This window comes from Dysidea avara, chromosome 5 (assembly GCF_963678975.1).
Source record: "Dysidea avara chromosome 5, odDysAvar1.4, whole genome shotgun sequence".
NCBI lineage: Eukaryota > Metazoa > Porifera > Demospongiae > Dictyoceratida > Dysideidae > Dysidea > Dysidea avara.
The window spans coordinates 32,231,932-32,255,044 of record NC_089276.1 but is presented as its reverse complement, the minus strand read 5'-3'; the positions used below and the strand labels follow the sequence as shown (position 1 = coordinate 32,255,044).

General features: G+C 37.9%; 1 protein-coding gene across 2 annotated transcripts in view; it reads left to right on the top strand.

The window, feature by feature from the left end:
• Positions 1-2,279: 2,279 nt before the first annotated feature.
• LOC136255676 (uncharacterized) overlaps positions 2,280-23,113 on the top strand; it is a 77,510-nt gene continuing 56,676 nt past the window's right edge. The window contains exons 1-2 of one of the 2 annotated variants that reach the window (XM_066048487.1): positions 2,280-2,609; positions 20,537-20,742. In XM_066048487.1, coding sequence (XP_065904559.1) covers positions 2,561-2,609; positions 20,537-20,742 — 255 coding nt within the window. In that variant the 5' untranslated portion in view covers positions 2,280-2,560. The remainder of the gene's footprint in view (positions 2,610-20,536; positions 20,743-23,113) is intronic. The other variant, XM_066048486.1, reaches the window with a different exon arrangement.

Here is a 23,113-nt window from a genome sequence, read left to right as displayed (position 1 = left end):
CAATAATCAAGATGACCAGCTGCGACTAGTACAGCTCACTTGCTGGGAACACCTTGACTAGAACTCCTAGCAATCAAAAAAAGAAAAAAAGAAAAGAAAAAAAAAACAAAAAAAAAACAGACTAGAATATTCTATATCCAGCTAGTCAGGATGTGACAGATAAGCAGCACACTATAACAGCTATGGTGACCACCGAACAAAGCAACCGAGTGAGTCTAGATCTAGTAGCACTACTTCAGGCAACAAGACAAAGTTGTACTAAGGTAGTTGATCATTACCACATGCCAGCGGTATCATGCACTAGTTTATTGAAATCACACCAGGCATGGTTAACACACATACCTACACTATAAATAGAGATGTGAGATTGCCCTAAGCAGTGTCAGATTAGTCACACATAGACACATCAGACTGGGCTGTGCCTCAATTCTCCGGATACGGGGAACACGTCAATTATGATTGTGTCAAGAGTGCACAAATAGGTGAGCCAATATTACTCACTATGACTGCACTGCGAGCTGGGGACAGAGCGCAACTGCACATCAGCTAGGTCATCACATGACTACAGTGCAAAAATCCAACAGGCCATGCAGCCACTAAAACGCACTTGCATACACACGTACATTATAGATTAATAACAAGCTATAGCTACGGCTACTGATACCAATGGCGGATCCAGCATGGGGCATTTGGGGCAAATGCCCCCCCTCCACCTTGTGGAGGAGCCAGCCATGCTTCTGATTAAAATAGCTAGCTACTAAACTTTGTGTCAGGCCAAGATTAGTTTATCAACACATGAAAATATGCACATTTACTAATATTTAATACGAATTCACCTGAAACTAAAACAAACCAGAGTCAAACTAGCAGTGAAATTGCCACCCAGCACCTTCGTGCGTACTAAGCGCCTCTAAAAACAATTATCGTGTTGCTGGTTTAAAGACATTCAGAGCCTTTTAAATAGCTTTTATGACTTCACAACCATCTAAAAAGGCCAAAATGGCAAAAATCAACTGTGAGACACTACTAAGAGGTGATTATTTGCTGCTTCATATATGCATCACTGAACTAGAGAATCTGGCTCTCTTCAACCATCTAAAACTTAGCCTGTTTGTGCCCCTCCCCTTGTTAGCTCCTGGATCCGCCCCTGGATACTGCCAACTTTGCACCACGCTGGTGACACACCTATAGCAAGCAGTCTTAGCATAAGTCATAACTATGACCATAAAACTTCAATCAAACAAAGGCTGTAGTGTCACGCAGCTAAGTATCGATGAAGCTGGGGTAGTCCGCTGACAGTGGATTGCTCGCCAGACCAGGGCATGGCACTGATACAACATCACTCACTTAACGTTTTGAAATATATTCCTTTCTATACCGGCCAGTATCAACAACCAATAGCAAATTGCAGCTCCTAAACTGCGCTGCTGGCACGGTTTACATAGAGGTGGCCAGGTATCCATGAATAGGCAGACACACGTGCTAACCCTATGGCGCTAACGCTTAACAGTGCCTATCAAAGGCGACAAGACCTCATCTGGGCGATAGGAAAACCAAGCTCAAACAAGATGATCATTTTTGACAAGGTTTAAACTACTCCAACTAGCCACTTAGAACCCCCTGCTACCCCATTATGGGCTTTCTTTGGGCTATGGAACTCTCGTCCAGATAGGCTCGAGTTAGCTGCAGGGGCCAAAAATCCTACATCGAGCCATACAGATTACAACAAAGGCTCGAAAACGCAATAGCAGCTACGTGCTTGTCACCGACCTGCGTTGAGAGGGGATCACGTGCACCTGATCACGTGATTAAACAACCTGACCACCTGCCAAAAAATATAGTTAATGGTGATACTACCAGCATCTACTAAATGTAATTCGATGAATACTTAATACCACCAACAACCACAATACGTGATTCGATAAATATGTGCTAATTCACAAAATGTGCAGCGCAATTTAATGCTAAACTGCGCAAATTCACAAATTGCGCGTAACATACCTGTTGGTTCAAGCTTAGTTTTCAGGGACAGGGGGTGAGGATCGATTATTTTAACGAACCCCTAGCCTGGTGCAGAGGAGACATAAAATATTTCAAGAGTGGAGCAGGGGTCCACTTTTGAGGGGTAGCTATACGCTTCGCGCCCCCTGTACAATCTATGCTAAAAAATAAAATAATAAGATTAAATTAAAAATAAAAAATAAAATAAAATAAATTGATTAATTAAAAAAAAACAAAAAAACAATCTTATTGCTACAGCCAAAAATCTGAAATAAAATTCCCCGGTGACGCACCCTTCTTAGTCAGATCGAGTGAATATAAAAATCCCTGACTGGGAACGTGAATTGATCTAGTACTCGGTCGTGACGCAGCACTTTACTGAGTACTACAGCGATTTTCGCCAACTAGACGGGAAACCAGAAGCTGAGCCAGAAGCAGCTGCCTATCAAACAGACTTACCGGCTAAGCGACTTAATCTCACTGCTCTCAATCAGCCCGCGTAGTTGGCAGTCTACTGACTCGGGCGGCTCCGTCGCCGTCTTAAGTCACACTTGACTGAATGGGGAACCAACCAGCAGTGCCGGTGACCGTGACAGGGATGTACAAAGGTATAGATAATACGACATGATGTATGCTTGATGATGCTTTAGCAGGCTTGTAGAGGGCAGCGCGGGTCCTCTTAAAGACCCTCTCTGCGGAAGAAAAAGGTCCACAATTTCAGTAAAAAGGTCCACAATTTTAGTAGCAAGTCTAGAAATGTCACCAAATTTGGCCTTTTTAGTATCTATTGTCCTGGGCATGCCCCCAGAGTCCAGACACTTGTAGTTTCAACATACTTCACATGCCTAGCCTGATATTAACATTCACCACATCACACAAAAGGTCCACTTTTTATCCAAAAAACCTACCCAGTTAAAGTCTGGCTACGTCAATGTTTAGCAGAGAGATAACTAGGTATGTTTACTATTATACAGCTATACCTAAATGAGTACACTAACTAGTATAGTACAAGCATTTACACACCTTCCCTTTGACTACCAGGCAGCTCAGAGTCTAAATTTTCGTAGTTTATGAATTTTTGTAAAAATAAATTAGTACAGTTATAAAGAATTTTTTTCGGGAAAAAACAACACAGCTACTGGAGGAGTCTTGTGTGTGAGAGGCTTCCATGTATACTAAGACGAATAGATGCCAGTTCGAGATGAAATACTTGTGAGCTCAGAATCACTCACACTGTGAAGGTGACAAAAGTGGTATAGCTATCTGTAGCTGAACAGCTGAAGTAGCTATACTCTTCATTTTTCTTGAATGTTGCTTCTTGCATGCCGAAGTATTCAGTGTTTATCAAATTTTCATAAAGCTGCTATACAGTTATGAAAATTTTATAACTACAAACATTTGGAGACATAATACAGTATCAGACTGTGGTCCGAACAGCTGTATATTTAATTCAATCAATTTAGAACACCTTTAAATGTAAATTATGCATTCAAAGGTGTTCTTATTTGATTGAATTAATTAAATATTAGGGGAGGGAGGTATATACATTTAAAAGTGTTCTGTTGAATTACATATTTAGGGAAGGAGTTCCACAGTCTGATAGTCGAAGGAAAGGAGTGTAACTGAATAATAGTGGACATCTTGCTCTGCGTGAGCCACATTTTTGTTTGTGGATGGGACAAAATAATCCATGTGTACAAATAATTGGATTTCTCTTCTCAGACCAAGCTATTTACTAAACATTTTCTATTATCGTATAAGACTTCATTTCCTGAGTAGATAAGGCAGGTTTTTTTAAAATAATAAGGCAGTTTTTTTTCCATGGGATAAAAATTATTATGTGGCTGAAGTAATTAATTGTGGGTAGCCAAGCCCACATCATTTGAGGGTTCTTAATAGCATAGAAACTGATGTCAGCCCATTCTAAGCGATTTAGAAAATTTTCCTGAACAAAGAAAGAGTGAGAGAAAGTAGCAAACTGTGCATGTTAGCATTGGGATTTATCCTTAAGTCGAGTTGATTGTGTCAGTGCCACTGCACTGGCATGACATTGCACTACTATACTGCCAGTATCAAGTAGTTACTATCTGTTGGGGTAGAATGACACTTGTGTTGTCCAGAAAGTAAGCTATTAAGAAGCAAACTGTGAGCGTTAGCATCGAGAATTATCCTTTGAGTTTATTTTGTCAGTGCCACACCATGACATTAGTGTATTGACTGGAATGCCTAGATCTGAATGTCAATGATGTTTGTCTTGTCCAGAAAATAAGTTAACAGTAAGGACATTTTGTTTTTGGTTTTGCTGATTTTTATTTGATGAATGTAGTAAACAACCACCGGCGAGACCACAGGTTGCTAACTATTTAGTAACTCTGCCACAGGTTTCTATTGGATTTAGTAACCTCCGACATCAAAGGAAATAATAAAACATTGTTTCTGTGCATTATAACGTTTCACCCTTAATGGTTGTTGCTAATAAATAAAATAAATAGCTAATAAATGGATAACAAAATTTAATCAAAGCTAAAGTGTTTACAGGTTGCAAATTTACAACAAACCATGGTATGTAGCAACTTACGCAGCACAAAATCCATTGGAGAGCAAATCACGAATTTCATGTTCTAATGAAATAGCGACATCACACCATTGCTATGGTGATTACGAATTTTGTTCAGGCGGAAGCGAATAGAGCATTTCATAAGGAGTTGAATGATATTAAGTTTTATGGTATTTGATCATGTCTAGTGCTTGCAAGTATTGAAAATACAAAATGATGTAAAATGTATGGAGTTTGTATTGGAGAAATTGAAAAAGTGATCCATCCATCCTGAGACCTTTCAAAGAATCAGAGTTTAATCAGTCCATTTCATGATCTAAGGGCAGAAAACAAACAAAGGACACTGGTATTGTACAATATTGCTGATAAAAAGCATACTGGCTGTAGATTTGATTTTGCCATTTTTGCCATTTAGACTTTACAAATCCCAATATCATGTTTTGATATGCTTTAGCTAACAAACTAGCTATGCCAGTTTTGAAACAAGATGTACTATCCTGCTTGTCTGTAAAAGGCAGAGCTTATGATAAGAATTCTCTGTTGTCCTGCCACAATGTCCTGACAAACCAAAATCGGCCGGACAATTGCCAAAATTGACTGGACATGAGATGAATGCCCAACATGTCTACTGTAGCATAGCAAATAAACATTATAGTGGTAAGACATCACATGCCTTACTGCAGCTGTTATGTGGTTAAAGTACACCAGTGGGTTGGCAATGGTACATTTATGGTCACTCCCTTGGGTTGTAAGAATGTATACTATCTCCTGGCAACCAAGTGAATGTTATTGTTGATAGCATGCCAGCTCAGCCCTTAGGCTCCTTCTTTATGCTTTGATGGGACACTGTGTCCGGACAAATTGCATTATGGTCAGACATCTATGCAATTTGACCGGATTTTGTCCGGTGTCCGGACGTTATCATAAGCTCTGAAAAGGGTCTGCCAGTGGTCTACTTCATGATGAGGGTAGTTGGTAATACACTTTAAACAATCATACAGTACGATTAGTAGGGACCACAAAGGTGTAGGTGTGACCCACAAAAAAATCACTCAAAAAACCAGCCTCAATTTTCCCTGACGATGATGAGGCAGTATAGGTTAGGTAAAACTAAGCCCAAACAAGTTTTCAAATTGACTTGAAATACTTTCAACAAGTTGCTATGGAATTATTTATTAAATGGAATTTTCTACTGACTGACTGCCAATGCCTTCAGACAAGCGTTACTCAATAACAGCTAAGGTTATGGGCTTGATTTTTTCACTGTTTGACGTCGCTTCAGCCCGAGAGGTGCCTTTTGGCATACTACAGTACGTACAATGCATTCTCATGGACTTATCAGTGTCCTCCTTTGTGTCCCATTCATCTTTGCTGACAGCAAAAGTGTTGATTTTGGTAGTACATGATGGCTTCCCTTTGTAATGGAAATCATCTGTATTTCCATAGTGGCTACTTTGATTGCAGAGTTGCTTTTCGAACATTTCTTGATTTGTACTGCTGTGTAACAGGTTGAACATAGCTGACAACAAAGCATAATGGATACTTCACTTTTTGGATGATAATTGATATAGCTGGGATGCACAGCACCATTTCTTTCTTTTGATGTGGTATACGTGGCTTCACCAGTCATAAGAAATATTATTTAACAAACAAGTACTGGAATTTAGGGACCATAGCACATCGATAAAAAGTTCTGAAACAAGCTGGAGTAGTGTACAATATTAAATCACAGTAAAACAATAAGAAGTGTTATATCCCTACTGTGCATTTCCGTTATGGTATCTTGAGCACAGTAGGGATATAACACTTCTTATTGTTTTACTGTGATTATATATCGTGCACTACTCCAGCTTGTTTCAGTACTTTTTATCAATGTGCTATGGTCCCTACTCTAGTTGAAAATTCCAAATTTTTTGTGTACTTGTATCGTCTGGTCTACTAACCCAACTCTCAGTCAAGTGGTGATAAAGTAGTAGGATGTAACTACCCCCACTATTTGTAGCCAAGAGATATGTCATTAGATAAAGTTATACTGATCATGTGAGCAATTTTACTGCATGCAAAAAGCTGTGATAGTTATTACTCAGACTGGATTATGACGATGTAGTACATAAAGACAAGAATACAGGAATGGATGGTGGATGTGTCTGTTGCTTTTGTATATGTGACCATCTCAGCAAAACATGCCTAGTCTGCACAATTTCCAAGTTTCATTTTTGTTATCTCAGCATTACCTACAGCGTCCAATAAATTGGTTAGCAAAGTTTCAGCCTGTTGCGGTAATTTTGGAATTATAGCACTAAACAGTGAGAGATTGATTTATGCAATGACTATATTATACTGAAAATAATCATAGCCATTTGCATTGATCTACAGAGTTGAGATTTGGCAAATCAATCAAGGTATAGTTTTAGCCCTGTAGTTATTTGTGCATACATGTATGAAGATGTTTTAAATGAATAAATGATTACAATTTTGCTTACATCTACTGCATTGTAAGTATATGCACATGACATGCATAACGTTAGTTACAAAAAAAATTAAATAAAGATATTCAAACTCTTCATGAGCAGGTTACACTGTTAAAAGAGATGTTACTGAAATACCTTTCAGGGAGGGTGTCATAGCACCCATTTACTGTAGGCTTCTCTCAGGGTGTTCTGTTGTTACACCTGTGGGGTTGTTCTGTTACACCCATAAGGTGTAAAAGGGTACTTTGAGTTTTTTTTTTAAAGTGTAAATGTTCTGTTTTCTATGCTACAAGCACAAACACTAACAACAGTTTCATAATCATCTGATCATCATTCATGTCATTACCACAAGATGATAGCAATGCATACATTCAGTATTATCCACTCTTCCTACTGCTTATGGTTTTCAGTTTGTATTTATAATGTAACGAGTAAGCATCACTTTTGATTGTGGGCTTCAAATTACAGCTACGTATGAAATGAAGAAATTCTGCAGGATCATAATTATTAAGTGCCATAAGAAATGGTATACTGACAGTGTAACACATTCCAGGTTAATCCTATCTCACTGTAATTAACACCTGTACTCTATGGGGTGCCATTTGTGTCAAAACTCCACTTTTTTTAGACATTGTATTTTTCATGGTTACATTTTATGGTTATTTACAAATAACTGTAGAATATGCATGGTTATTTACAAAAAGCATGGTTATTTACAAAAGCATGGTTATTTACAAAAGCATGGTTATTTATGAAAAGCATGGTTATTTACAAAAGCATGGTTATTTACAAAAACATGGTTATTTACAAAAGCATGGTTATTTATGAAAAGAATGGTTATTTACAAAAGCATGGTTACTTACGAAAAGCTTAGTTACTAGTTTTCGTGTGATATCGATACTACACTAGTTTTCGTTTGATATTGATACTACAAACTGGCAGTTATATATATATCGATAACTTAGTTAATAACGGTGCGTATAGATTTGCACCGGATGCAGTCTATAACCTAGCGTTCCCTTGGCGCGGGCTAGCTAGCTGTCTGTAGCATTGTTAGTTTCAGTCTGGTGCAAATACATTAAGTGCGGGATCGGCATACGCCGAAACTGATGGCCAGTGGACTACATTCAGTTAGGAAATGTTTTGCTGGAAGCATGCATGGAAGGACTGGATACTTTTTAGCTTTGATTTCTTCATACTTAACTAATTAACAATGACAATAATAAAGGGGTGGGTGCTTCCATACTACTCTATACCAGTCTCAGCTACACGGCACACAGTAGCATAGCCGCTAATGAAGTGATTTAGCGACCCCTGGCTAGACAGCTATATATATAACTTAGCTATACGTAACTACCTACAATTTTACCTTTGATCACCGTTGTCATCGTCATCATCCATAGCCGTGATGAAGCCTCTTCTCTCCAGTTCGTCCATACATGCTTCCAGCCGAGCGTTTGCTTCCAGCAAGCATTTCCCAACTGATGTGAATGTAGTCCACTGGCCATCAGTTTCGGTTCCGGTATGCGGATCTGCTTAGTGAATTTGCACCAGACTGAAACTAACAATATTACAGACAGCTAGCTAGCCCGCGCCGGGGAACGCTAGTTACATACTGCATCCAGTGCAAATATATACGCACTGTTATTAACTAAGTTATCGATATATATAACTGCCAGTTTGTAGTATCGATATTGCACGAAAAACTTAGTAACTATGCTTTTCGTAAGTAACCATGCTGTTCATAAATAACCATGTTTTTGTAAATAACCATGCTTTTTGTAAATAACCATGCTTTTGTAAATAACCATGCTTTTCGTAAATAACCATGCTTTTGTAAATTATCATGATTTTGTAAATAACCATGCTTTTGTAAATAACCATGTTTTTCGTAAATAACCATGCTTTTCGTAAATAACCACGCTTTTCGTAAATAACCACGCTTATCATAAATAACCATGATTTTGTAAATAGCCATGCTTTTCGTAAATAACCACGCTTTTCGTAAATAACCACGCTTATCATAAATAACCATGATTTTGTAAATAGCCATGCTTTTCGTAAATAACCACGCTTATCATAAATAACCGCGCTTATCATAAATAACCATGATTTTGTAAATAGCCATGCTTTTGTAAATAACCACGCTTTTCGTAAATAACCATGCTTATCATAAATAACCATGATTTTGTAAATAGCCATGCTTTTCGTAAATAACCACGCTTATCATAAATAACCACGCTTATCATAAATAACCATGATTTTGTAAATAGCCATGCTTTTCGTAAATAACCACGCTTATCATAAATAACCACGCTTATCATAAATAACCATGATTTTGTAAATAGCCATGCTTTTCGTAAATAACCACGCTTATCATAAATAACCACGCTTATCATAAATAACCATGATTTTGTAAATAGCCATGCTTTTCGTAAATAACCACGCTTATCATAAATAACCACGCTTATCATAAATAACCATGATTTTGTAAATAGCCATGCTTTTCGTAAATAACCACGCTTATCATAAATAACCATGATTTTGTAAATAGCCATGCTTTTCGTAAATAACCACGCTTATCATAAATAACCACGCTTATCATAAATAACCATGATTTTGTAAATAGCCATGCTTTTCGTAAATAACCATGCTTTTGTAAATAACCACGCTTATCATAAATAACCATGATTTTGTAAATAGCCATGCTTTTCGTAAATAACCACACTTATCATAAATAACCATGATTTTGTAAATAGCCATGCATACTCTACAGTTATTTGTAAATAATCATGAAACATACGTAAATAACCATGAAAAACACAATGTCTAAAAAAAGTGGAGTTTTGACACAAATGGCATCCCATAGTACATGACTCGTGCTGTACATCTTAAGTACATGACTACATGCATGAGATACATCAGCTGTGTAGAGTCACATGTAAGCTTCTGCTGTTTTGCCTTCTGCGTTATATGATTTATTGACATTTGCATGTGTAATGATAGAAAACATACTTTTGTAACTTCCAGCCTGCATGTTTATATTTTGACTAGGTGGAGTAGCTGAATTGTATTAATATTGTTACTCTGTCGCTATTAGTCCACATAGATCTTCAATTGATGGGCATGGTCACGAACCTATTGCAAACTTGCAGATATATAGCTAGTGTATCTCTTAGACCATCATTATTAAATTCTTTGTTTCCTGTCACTGCCCGCATCAATTTTTAGGTACCCGTACAAATTTTTAATTATTTGATTATAGATCACGTGCTAGAAGAAGGCACAGAGTAACCAAGTATCAAGGTAAATGCATTAGCCACTGATTAGCTGTGCATATAAACATAGTAGAAGGGTGGTAGTCCCTCCACTCTGTTCAACAGGGTACATCCTGGCAGTCTTCAAGTTTGAGATACTCCAATAGAGTTGTCAGAGACTACTACAAGTGATCAATAATCACCTTCCATGCGCATCAGTTTTTGTTCTATTGGGTGATGGGAAACAAGCAATATAATAATGATGGCCTTATAGTAGTGCCAGGACTGAAGCACTTCTGAAATCCAGCTCTGAAATAAATCTGTGGCGTCTATGTATTGCTGAAAGACGCCTCAATATTATGGTTTTGTTGGATGAAGAAAAAGACAAGCAGCCTGATTGAAGATAAAAGAAAAGAAAAGGGGCAGAGGGCCTACACTCATCGAAACCCCAAAAGGCACATGCCACTGGTGAGTTTGTTATTGTAGCATAAAATGGTGGCCGTGTACTGCTTCATTTGGCCTCTAGCCTTGCAACTGTAGTCAGTGAGGTAGGCAGTGAGGCAGTGAGGCAGTGAGACTAAAATTCGAGTTTTGACGACTTTAAAAAAAATCTATATCAGTCACCTGTGTTTTGTTGCTGTTTATGTGGACTAGTACTATTCCGTAAAAGTGATTTTCGTTGCATAAAATGTCTCTAGGATGATTTTTAAATGCAGAATTTTGGGTGGAGCAAAATTTTTAGGGCGATCCCTATTTAACCGGTATTACCATACTGTTTGATTTTCAAAACCAACTAGCTAGCTACAGTAAAAGTCCAGCCATGCCAATAAATAACTAGACTGGACTCTGTAATACATTGCTAACATATAGCTAGAAGCATTACATAATAATATAACTGTGCATCAGGTAATATTATTACTGCTTCTTTACATAATAATATTACTTTTTTCTTGTTACTGCATCAGATTGGAGACATGCATTCATTACACCCATCCATCACAAAGGTAGTAAGTCTGACCCAAAGAACTATCGTCCAGTTTTACTTACAATTATTTATTTATTTATTTACATCGCTAGTCTAGTCAAATCATGCACCACCTGGATCATTACTACGTCTACACAGTTTGGTATCCATGCTAATCACTCATGTGAGACCCAACTGCTCCTGACTACATGTAGATGACTTTTGCTAAATGCTACATCCACTCAACAGTCACTATAATATTATACACAATGATGCTGCATTCTTAGAATTTGGCAAAGTCTCTCACCATCGCCTCATCCAAAAACTAGACTATTATGGAATAAGAGGTAGTTTATTAAACTGGTAGTTTTTTTTTTGCATATAATCTATCCCAAGAAGTTTTGGTTGAAGGCATACATGTTCATCTTGTTGAGTCACCTCAGGTGTACATTGAGGCTCTGTGCTGGGAACAATTCTTTTTCTTCTGTACATAAATGATATCCACGATAACATCAAGAGCCAGAGATACGCATTTTTGCTGATGACTGCTTACTTTATACTGATACACACACCACAGGACTAAGATACTCTTCGACAGAACCTTAATAATCTAACGATCTGGATGAAGAAATTTGCATATGGAATTCAATGTTGCCAAATTTAGCATTGTCTTCGAGTAGCTACAAAACATCACATAAACACTTATAAATACACTATTAATGGTACTACACTTGTAATGTTTCTCAACATCCATATTTAAGCAAAACGCTAGACCATAACTTGGCACCCTCACATCAAAACTGTATGTCATAAAGCCTACCACACGCTAGACATAACAAAAACAGTCTTCCAAGATACCTTCGTGAACATAGCTACAAGCAACTGATTCTACCAATGCTACATTACTGCTCCACCATATGGCACCTACGTATACCATCATAATGCAATCAAAGAACTTGAAATGATCCAACATAGTGCTGCACGGTTTTATACAGACAGGAGCTTATAAGTGCTGGAGGCTCGAAGGAGTGTAACACTCAGGGTATAGATGTGTTCTATCTTTTGCTAATGATACATGTCCTTATAAAGAGAGCAGTAATTTCCTGGGCTGTGCTTGGTTATGTTATATGCAGCCATAGAGTGTCAATAATACTGGTAGGGTAATTAAAATAATAATTTCAACATAGCTCTATTTCTGGTCCTCAGTACAGCACAGAGAGCTTACAAAATATATGGTTACCTAGTTCGTTGTTAATTAAGAGTTGTTCAGGCTCTTTTAGTTTACAAATATAGCACACAAGTGCTTAGACTCATCATGGCTTCCTTTGAAGATAAACAGCTTGAAGGTGATGATGCAATAAACCACTGAGCAGTGAATATAGAATGAATGCCCTATATGGACCTGAGGTTTAAGTAGTTAGTCAAATGTTGGAACCACTAGTATCACGCTCCTTCTCGCCTTCGGCTCTTATAAGCTCCTGATGCAAATAACCCATGGAAAATAGCATCACCACATTATTATACACCAGTTAATAAGCCAACTCTACATGACCGATGAAAGAATAGTGGATTAATCTAGTATTCAAATCAGTAAACACTTTACTAATTAATTGTTCCTTACTACTACCTACCATCACCATCTCTTCCAAATACTGGATTTCTGACTGTCAAGCCAGATCATAAATAGAGAAATATATCTCTACCCCCAAGGCAATCCCCAAATGGAATCCTCTATCTTATCCTGAGATTGGCATAAAGATATTTAAGTCACACTTACTTACTTAATTATATTAGCAGGATACCCCTAATAAAAATTACACAGAAACCCAAAAAGTAATAACTATTGCATACCTCATCACTTTAGTAACCAACACTGTATTTTGGGAAACTGCTGATGCAATATCCTGTCTGTGTTTAATTGTAATTTAATTTTATAGCTTGTGGTATCTCAATTCCTTATATACAGGTTGTTGTTCCACGCATTGTACAGATCTTGACAGTCAATAAATTGGTTGTCCTAGACTGAGTTGGAGTTGAAGGTCCCTGGAATTGTACTAAATTACAGTCAAGTAAAATTGGACAGTTAGTTATAAATAAAACAAGATTTAAAATTCCAGAGCAACTTATTAGTGAAAACACTCTTGGGCTTGATTTTCCCTAAACAATGCTGCCATGAAGGTATTGTGAGGCTTGTTTCTGGTCAATATTTTTTTGCAAGAAAGTGCAAACCTCCATGGTGATCCCTAATATCTGACTGTGACTGGGAAAACCAGTATTTAAAAGTATAGTACTTTTAAGTATTTAGTGTGTTGTAGCTCATCAAAGGTTGAAGTTATGTGTACCAAATTTTCACACCAATTCATTATCTTTCACTATGCAAGTAGCCAACAGCTAAGTTTCCTGCTAGTTTTTAACTCAAAGTTGACTGTATCAGGCAAACTCCAATAGGGGTGGGGAGTGGAGGGGAGGGAATGAGGTTGTTTACAAAATTAAAGAGCCAAACTATGGGCCATTCAAGTCTAAAAACTGTACAACACAGGTCTTTGTTCAACACCACGGAACTGTATAGCCACATACAGCCATACCCAGGTTGGCCAGAGCTCCATTAAGGCCCCAGACCTTTCGTACAGCTTGCCACTGGGCTTGGGAAAGCAGTCAGCAAAAGAAAACCACTCAAGCCTGGTTGATTTTGACAGTGAATTTTAGTAGTGTATTCATGTATAGCTTTGTGCTTGTGGTGAAAAATCAAACCTGCTGTCATGGGTGATAAAACCAGTGTTCCAGATCCAGTCACATATGCATTGCTACTGTACTGTATGATAATAGTGGTGGTGGTGGTTTTGGCTTACTGAAGACTAGTAAACTAGTGAATACAGCACAATGGTGATTTAACATTTGGTCCTGCAAACTAAGTATCAATATAGTAATCACTACAATACTGTGTATTAGGAATCATGAAGGTTTGGGCTTTTCTGGCCAAAAAACCAGCCTCACAATACCTTCATGGTGCCTAGCTTGGTAGTATTGGTGAGGTATAAGCAAACTCAAAAGTGTCTACAGAATGGCCAAAAGTGCTTCCGATAAGTTGCTATGGAATTTAAAAAAAATGTTTAGCAGAATTTTCTACTGACTGACTGGGAGGTCACCTACACCTGCAGATATACTAGTGGACATGTAATCCCTGATTTAGTCATGGGTATAGACTGAAGTAGGGATTAAATGTCCACTAGTATATCTGCAGATTAGGTATTCTCATTACATTTTATGGCTATGATCCCTAATCAGACTGACAATTCCTAATATTTTCTTCTACTTGTTATGTTAGAATTTGTACACAACTGTGTATACCAGGGGCGGTGGAACAGGCCAAAGAGTGAGGGGGCCAGGCCAGCTGTAAGCTGAAGATCAAAAAAGGTAACTACCCACTGACAATAGCTGCCCTCCACCAACTATATCTCTTTATTTATAACTACACATACTTAGCTACATAAGTAGCTTACTACACTGCTTCTCTGAATACTGTGACTGCTATCTAGATCTTGACCGTTCTATTAGAGTATCTTGATCTTTTCTTGCAAACATTGCCCCATAAAAGTGGGGGAGCATGGCCACTGGCCCCCTTGTCTCTACCACCTATGGCATATACCAAAGGTATGTTTTATAGATATATGAGAGTTTTTCTGTATTGTTAGAGCAACACATGCTAATGTGTACATCATAGTGTTTGGCGGGTGATGTGTACAGCTTCTTTTTGTGGTCACATCTTACCAGCATAATTACAATGATGATAATTACAAAGATGATAATAGCAATAAACAATCATCATACGATATGGTAGCTGGTACTGAGCAGTAGGGATCATAAATGTTTGCTCTTTTCTGCAATAAGTATCAACCCAGAACCAGCCTCACGATATCTACATGGTACCTTGGAAACATTGGTTAGGTATTATGTCAATCCCAAACATGTACATGTGGCCCAAAACGTTTCCAATAAGTTGTTACAAGATTTGAAAATATATTAAGTTGAACTTTCTACAGCCGGACTGACTGACTAACTAACTGACTCGGGGGTGGTGAAGCAGGCCAAAGAGTTTGTTATTTTCATTTTAGACAATCAATAGTTCATCATTAAAAGAAAAGAGTCATCATTTGTAATTCAAACCTATTGAAGCAAACAATAAAGTCTGAATACAAGCCTCTGTGACCTGCACAGCAATAGGAGCCTTGGCAACTGGACAGCACAAACTGGAATACACAGAATTGCAGATCATAACAGAGAGAAGCTTGATTTGTATTCCATCACTACACCATAAGTAAGACCATGTTTGGCACTCAAGAGCTTGACCAATTTCTTATAAATGGTGGTGAAAATTAGAGGAGTAAAGAGACATTCTCCCCATTGTTGATATTCCACACCTCTTCTCTCTATCATGACATCTGTACACAAATTGGAGAGGCTGATTTTAGGGTGCACTAGGATTAAAAATTCTGACATCAAGGTATAACCTCTTCAAGTCTGCCTCCCCAGAAGCTATTAGCTACAATGTCAAGACTTGTATGGTTGGCTGTTCTGTATTGAAAGATCTCACCAGAAAGTAGCTGGAAGTTGGCATGGCTTGTAGCATTCCTATCAGATTGTTCTCAAAAGGTGGCTGTAAATGGTGTATTATCTTCTCCATGTTAGGCCAATGCTGTAGTACCTCAAGAGTCCATTCTTGACCTTATTGATGTAGTATGCAGATGGTGTACAAAGCCAATTTCATTTATTTGCAGATGATATAGAACCATAAACTTTCTTGAAGTCCATATACAATGCTAAAGCAGGACTTAAACCAGTTATCCAAGCAGGCTAAAACTTGGCACAATTTAATATATCTAAATGTAACATTTTATGAAGATCACATCTCAATAGTTACACCATGACACTCAATTAAGGTCAGTGAAGGAAAACAAATAATTTGGGATCTGAAAAACTGTCATGGCAAACTTACACTTTCAACAAAACAAATCAAACATTGGGATTCCTACAAAGAAATCTAAGAACTTGTCCTACTTATTTGAAGAACAAGCGTACGTACAAACAACTAGTGCTTCCACTACTTAATTATTGTGCTCCTATCTGGGACCTTCACCATCAAATAGACAGAGTCACTGCAATGCAGAGCAGCAAGATTTATCCTTAACAAGCTATGGACTAACGATAATAAAGATAGATGCTAAACGATTTGAAATGGCCAATACTTCGAAGTCATTGCAAAGCATCTTAGATTGATCCTATTGTAAATCAGCTTCAAGTAATACCTAAACAATATTTATCCTCACCCGCAAGATGACATCAACCAGATCAAATCATCCTTGTAAATTTTACCACATTCAATCCTCCTGTAATAGGAAGAAAGAAAACATCTTTTTTATGCATGCATAGCTCCATGGCCCCTTCTCCAAAGCACACCATTTTAGCATTATAGCTGTCTGCCAGGTAGGGTAGACCACACAGCAATTGTTTTTTGCAACAGCCATTTGTGAGATATGGGCGTTCAAAGTTTCATTTTAATTTCTTTGTTTTTCTGGGGCTATGGGGGCTTTGATTTATTTTCGCACACTGCAAAAATTGCAAATGTGTAATTTGATTGCCTTGATCTTTGGTACAAATGAAGAGCATATAAAGGTGGATTCATGTACCAAGTTTGCTGTGAATCTGATAATCTGATAAATATCTAAGGAGTTATGAATGTTTATTCACGTAAAAAATGATCAAACTTCTGTCACGGCTACAGGGTAAACCGAATATAGGAATAACTTGAAAATTGGTGTGTACATTGGCTGATCATCATAGCAGTACCTTTTGATAGTTTGAATAACACTAGAGTTATAGCTACAAAGTTGCAAAAACCAAACAAATGTAAAATTGTGGGATTGAGATACACTAATAGAGCAGTCACTGCGGGGTAAAAAGGTGCACAAAAACTTACCAGAGTTTAAACCAGGGACCTCCATACCTAACACCCACATCCTTCACCACTGAACTACTGCTATCTTGGCTGATCCCCTAACTATAGCCAACTGCTATCTTGGCTAATAATCACCTAGCCAACCTTGTAATAATACGTTGCCCTATTAGAGCATTCAGCTATGTTACAATAGTGCAACAAGACATCATGTTGAGAGTTCAGCTATGTTAAAGACCTGTAGAGAGTTCAGCTACATTACAAATCATTCTGTAGAGAGTTTGGCTACAATACAAGTCACCCTGTAGAGAGTTCAGCTACATTACAAGTCACTCTGTAGAGAGTTCAGCTACATTACAAGTCTCCTTGTAGAGAATTCAGTCGCATTACAAGTCACTCTGTAGAGCGTTCAGTTACGTTACATGTCACCCTGTAGAGTGTTCAGCTACAAACCTATCACCCTTCAGAAAATTCAGCTGCATTATGAGTTACTCTGTAGAGAGTTCAGCTACAAGAAAGTGACCCTGAGAGACTATGTTACAAGTTACCATGTAGAGAGTGCAGCTATAAAAAATTGCTGTTGAGAATTCAGCAAGTTTCCTACAGAGAACTCAGCTGCAAACAGATTACTCTGAGAGAGTTTAGCCACAAGTCAAGCCCTGTTCAGCAAGATATACTGTAGAGAGTTCAGTTACATTATAAGTCACCGTTCAAAGAGTTTGACTACAAGAAAGTCACCCTGTAGAGAGCTCAGCTATATTACAAGTCATTCTCTGGAGAGTTCAGCTACATAACACCCTAGTGAGAGTTTGTGGCTACAAACAATGCACCTGTAAAGAGCTCAGCTAAGTTCAACTACATCGGAAGTCATTCTGTGGAGAGTTCAGTTTTTGCCCTGTAGAGAACTCGGCTATGTTACAAGTCACTCTGTAGAGAGTTCAACTGTTGCCCAGTAGAGAGTCCAGGTACTTTAAAAGTCACCCTGTAGAGATAATTTTACAGTTCCAAATTTCAGTAGGTATCAAGAACAAAACCATAAAATTCAAATGGACATATAAAATATAAACAAAAATCTGCACTCTTCTTCATTCCTTTAGTAAAAAAAAGTCATGTGAAAAGAAAGCCCAAAAAGCCAGCCATACACTGGCTTTGAGGTATGCATTTGCAAAAAAGAAGTGATATCTACACCCAAACAGCCAAGCTGAGAAGTGAAAAAAGGATGTGGCCCCCAAAAATTCCAGGGTGCAAATATGTGAATTCCAATGAAATGGCTGTAATGGTAGGTCAATGGCAAAAAATTTGATAATGACAATTCAGATGAATTTGGTGTTGAATCCTAGTGAAAATTTGAGGAGGCAACTTTACCTGAATTGTCATCACTAAAATTACTTTACTTTAACTTTACCTCATTAACTTTAACTTTACCTCATTAACTTTACCTGAATTGTCGCCATTAACCTACCATCACAGCCATTTCTTAGCTGCCACATAGGATTTCACATTTATGCACTTTTAAGGCTTGAAAACTTTGATTGGGCATAAATAACGTGTCAGACATTTGAATGAAAAGATTTTGAAATTTTTTATTGGGTCAAGCAATACTACAGTACATTCAAATGAGCCAAATTTCAAGAACTTTTTAATTCCATCCATGAGTTGTTAAATGTTTTTGAGGGCTTAGCTCATTGACAATGTATCATACAGTACAGTAGTACTGCATATTAGGGATCACGGAGGTTGGGATTTTTCTGACCAAAAAAAATCATCCTAAAACCAACTTCACAATACCATTCTGGTGCCTTGGAAGTATTGGTTGGATAAAACCAAGCTCAAAAGTGCCTTCAGTATGACCCCAAATGCTTCCAATAGATTGTTACAAAATTTTAATTTTTTTGGTTCAATGGAATTTTCTACTGACTAACTGCCTGCCTGCCTGCCTGCCTGCCTGCCCTGCCTGCCTGCCTGCCTGCCTGCCTGCCTGCCTGCCTGCCTGCCTGCCTGCCTGCCTGCCTGCCTGCCTGCCTGCCTGCCTGCCTGCCTGCCTGCCTGCCTGCCTGCCTGCCTGCCTGCCTGCCTGCCTGCCTGCCTGCCTGCCTGCCTGCCTGCCTGCCTGCCTGCCTGCCTGCCTGCCTGCCTGCCTGCCTGCCTGCCTGCCTGCCTGCCTGCCTGCCTGCCTGCCTGCCTGCCTGCCTGCCTGCCTGCCTGCCTGCCTGCCTGCCCACTTGTCTGATACCTTCAGGCAAGTGTAACTTGATAACGGCTAAGGCTACAGGTTTGATTTTTTCACTGTTTGACATTGCTTCATCTCAAGACATGCCTTTTGGCACACCACAGTACATACAATGCATGCATCATGGACTTACCTTTGCTCTCCTTTGTATCCCATTTCTATATGCTGGCAACCCAAGATGTCGATTCACGGTAGCACAATACATGGCTTCTGTACATTGTAAACAGGAATCGTCTGTATTTTCTGTGGTGGCTGGATTGATTGCAGAGGCGCTCACTGTTCTTCATTTGTAATGCTGTGTGACAGGCTGAAAGCGAAGCATAATGGCCATCACTTTTGAATCAGTAATTGATAGTTGGGGTGTGCAAATTGTCCGTATTCTTTGCAGTGACTGGATTGATTGCAGAGGCACCCTCCTACTGTTCTTCGTTTGTAGCAGGCTGAACATAGCTAAAAGCAAAGCATAATGGTCACTTCACCTTCGAGTCAGTAATTGATTGCTGGGGTGTGCATTCAGATGAAAACATCAACTCTGGTGCCATCTTTTCTTTTGATGTGGTATGCGCTGGTTCACCAGTGGTAATAATGATTATTGTTACAAAAAAGTAAACAAAAAGGAAAAGTTTGGAATTTTAAGTTTGATTAGGGATCATTGAAGAAAGTAGGGAAACAAGGGAAGTTGCCTACACCTACAGATGTACTAGTGAACATTTAGTCCCTAATTCAGTCACTGGTAGCTATAGACTGAAATAGGGATTAAATGTTCACTAGTATATCGAAGACCAATGATCCCTAATTGAACATAAAATTCCAAAAAATTTCCTTATATTTGAATATTGCATTTTTGTTTTGATATATCCACGGTGTGGCACCAGCTTTTTTAGCTGCATATCACATCCTGGTACTATGTGTCTTGATTCAGTTGTAAAAGCACTGATTTAACATGAATTCCTCATAAAACCATCTCTTCAGCAACCTAAGCATAAGCATCTCTAACAATAATTAATGGTTACAGTTTGTAACGTGCTTCAATCTTTGTGTAAATTAGCCCTGCAATTTAAGTTGAATGTTTGCAATAGTTGTTGTACTCATTATCTTCTCTACAGATCCACCACCAGCTTACACTGATGTGAATGAGAATCCACCAGCATACGATGATGTGTGTTCATCTAGTTTTTATTCAGCTAATATACCACCATGCAATGATAGTACCCCACCTACTGTTGCTGTAGCACCATTGTCCACTGGTACTGCTGTACCTATAGTGACCCAGAGCTCACCACCAGCATCACAACAAATTTGTAATAGTCAGGTCAGTGTATGCTTAACTGTTGCTATAGTACTTTATTAACAATTATTGCTCTTTATTTTGGACCAATCCTAGACTTTACGTGGGTCAGATTTCTCTGATTGCTATTCTGGAACCTATATAACTTAGTATAACTTAGTAATACTAGTAGAGGTTTCATATTGGATAGGGTTAGAGGTTTTTTTTAATGTAAATACCTTTCTAAAGAGCATTATTACTAGTGTAAAAATACTTTTAATATTTAAAACATGGGAATAGAGATTGCTGAAAAAAGTTAATAAACAAGAGTCAAACAAGCCAGCATGTTAACATGTAGAGATCTCAATGGATATGGTAGAAACTAAGGAAAAAACACACTAATCAGGGGCAGATAAGTACTAAGAATGCTTCTGCATAAATGTTTGAGTCCAAATAGAGATATTAATCTCTCTGTGTTTAACATGCTGGCTTGTTTGACTCTTGTTTCTTTACTTTTTTCAGTAATCTCTATTCCCATATTTATTTATTTTTACATTAGTTTGTTTACTTTCTATAAACCCATTTATGGATAGCTAACATAATAATAAGAGATGCTGGTGGTGCTTGATATTACACAGTACCAAACATGTATATCAAGTTAGTCATCATGTACAGTAGCTGTTGAGTATATAGTAAGCTAATATTATCACAGTTAACAAACACCAGTGTATTGTTTCCTTATGAATGTTTCTAAATGAATGTGTTAAATGAATATTTTCAAATTGTTTTCAGTAGGGTATCCAGAATGTTTTCAGAAGTTTCCAGAATGTTTCCAGAATGTTTTCAGAAGGGTTTCCAAATGAATGTGTTAACATGGATACTTATTAACACATATTAACATGTTGGTTACCCTTGCAGAGACCAAGCCAGAAGATCAATGGCAAAGTGAACCTACAAGAAGCAAATTTACTTGAGAATGGGTGTTATTATAACTAGGTCATGGATGTGAAGAAAGACATAGAAGGAAGTTATTTAGTTTGTGTCTCCACAAAGTACTCACATTTTATTCTAGCCCTGTGGTAAAAAAACATAGATGACCTCTATTATGAGCCACTACCATGGTTCATGATGCATGTGATTATGAGTGGTTGTGTGAGTATTTAAGTCCCTCCCTAACTTGTTTATATATATCCAAGCTTAAAGTGAGTTTTTCTAGTAGCTTGTAATTTTCTCTGGATCTGCTTGGATTCCCATCTATCGACGAAGGAATTTCACTGATATGTGGTTGAATTTCATCATGGTGCAGGATGACATGTACTCCTGTGGGGTAAAACCAGAAACAATCCATTTGGCACACAATGACTAAAGAATTCTCTTCACTCTCTTCTGAAGTAATTCTAGAGCACTTGTGATGCTAAAGCTAATTTGTTCAATCGAGCAATATCACCCAAACAGGGTTAAGAATATTGTAACTGTAAATTCTTTGGAAAGTGCCCACTATTGGCATTGAGTAGCTTTGGCACCTGCAAGTAAATTTAAAGTTTTACCTGCTTTGGGGATCAGGTATACTTCTCACAGCACTTTCATTTAGCTTTTAAGTTTGGAAGGCCCTAGACATTTTTGGGACCACTACCATCCCGGGATATCATGGTGTGGGTTCATCAACCTTAGAAACAGACTCCTAGTACTTTTTGGACTTTTACACAAAGTAATACGTAAGAGTGCATGTGGTTATGCATCATCTTTAAGTTCAATCAAATATGCTAATCCCAATCCTTGTGTGTTAGTTCTGTCATCAATTGGTGGCTTTGTTCTACCCTGTGAAATGGCTTGAATCATCAATAATTTCACCTACATAGTACTAGCTTCCATAATATTAGGGTCGCACTGTACAATTCACTCAAATGAACATTATACTCTTTACTTATATGTATGTAAAGATAGACTAAATCATGTTATACAATAAAGCAATATTAATGTAGATAAAAATTATTTTGTTTCCCTGCAGCCATTTCTTGGCATTTGAGCTTTTTACCTTGTTGGTGTGACAACAAATTGGTCCTTTACATCAATTATTGCTCATAGCTTTGCAAGTATTTATCAATTTATCTGTGCAAAGTTGAAAAGCCATCTGACCATCTGATCGTCTACAATTCTGATGGTTCCAATGATTTTCTTGCCAGCTGATGCATGTACAATAGGGTTTTTTGCATCAAAATGAAGGGCTCATCATCTAAGAATACTGTAGCTTTTAAATGAAGCTTCCAGATTCCATCGTTCATCATTTACAGTGTGTTGAATGCATGCAAGGGTGTAGATGTAAATCTCACAGGAATTCTAAACCATCTTTGTTTTTTTCTTCTATGCTGTAGGGGGCTATGGGGCTTCAATTTATTTTTGCGCACTTCACAAGATT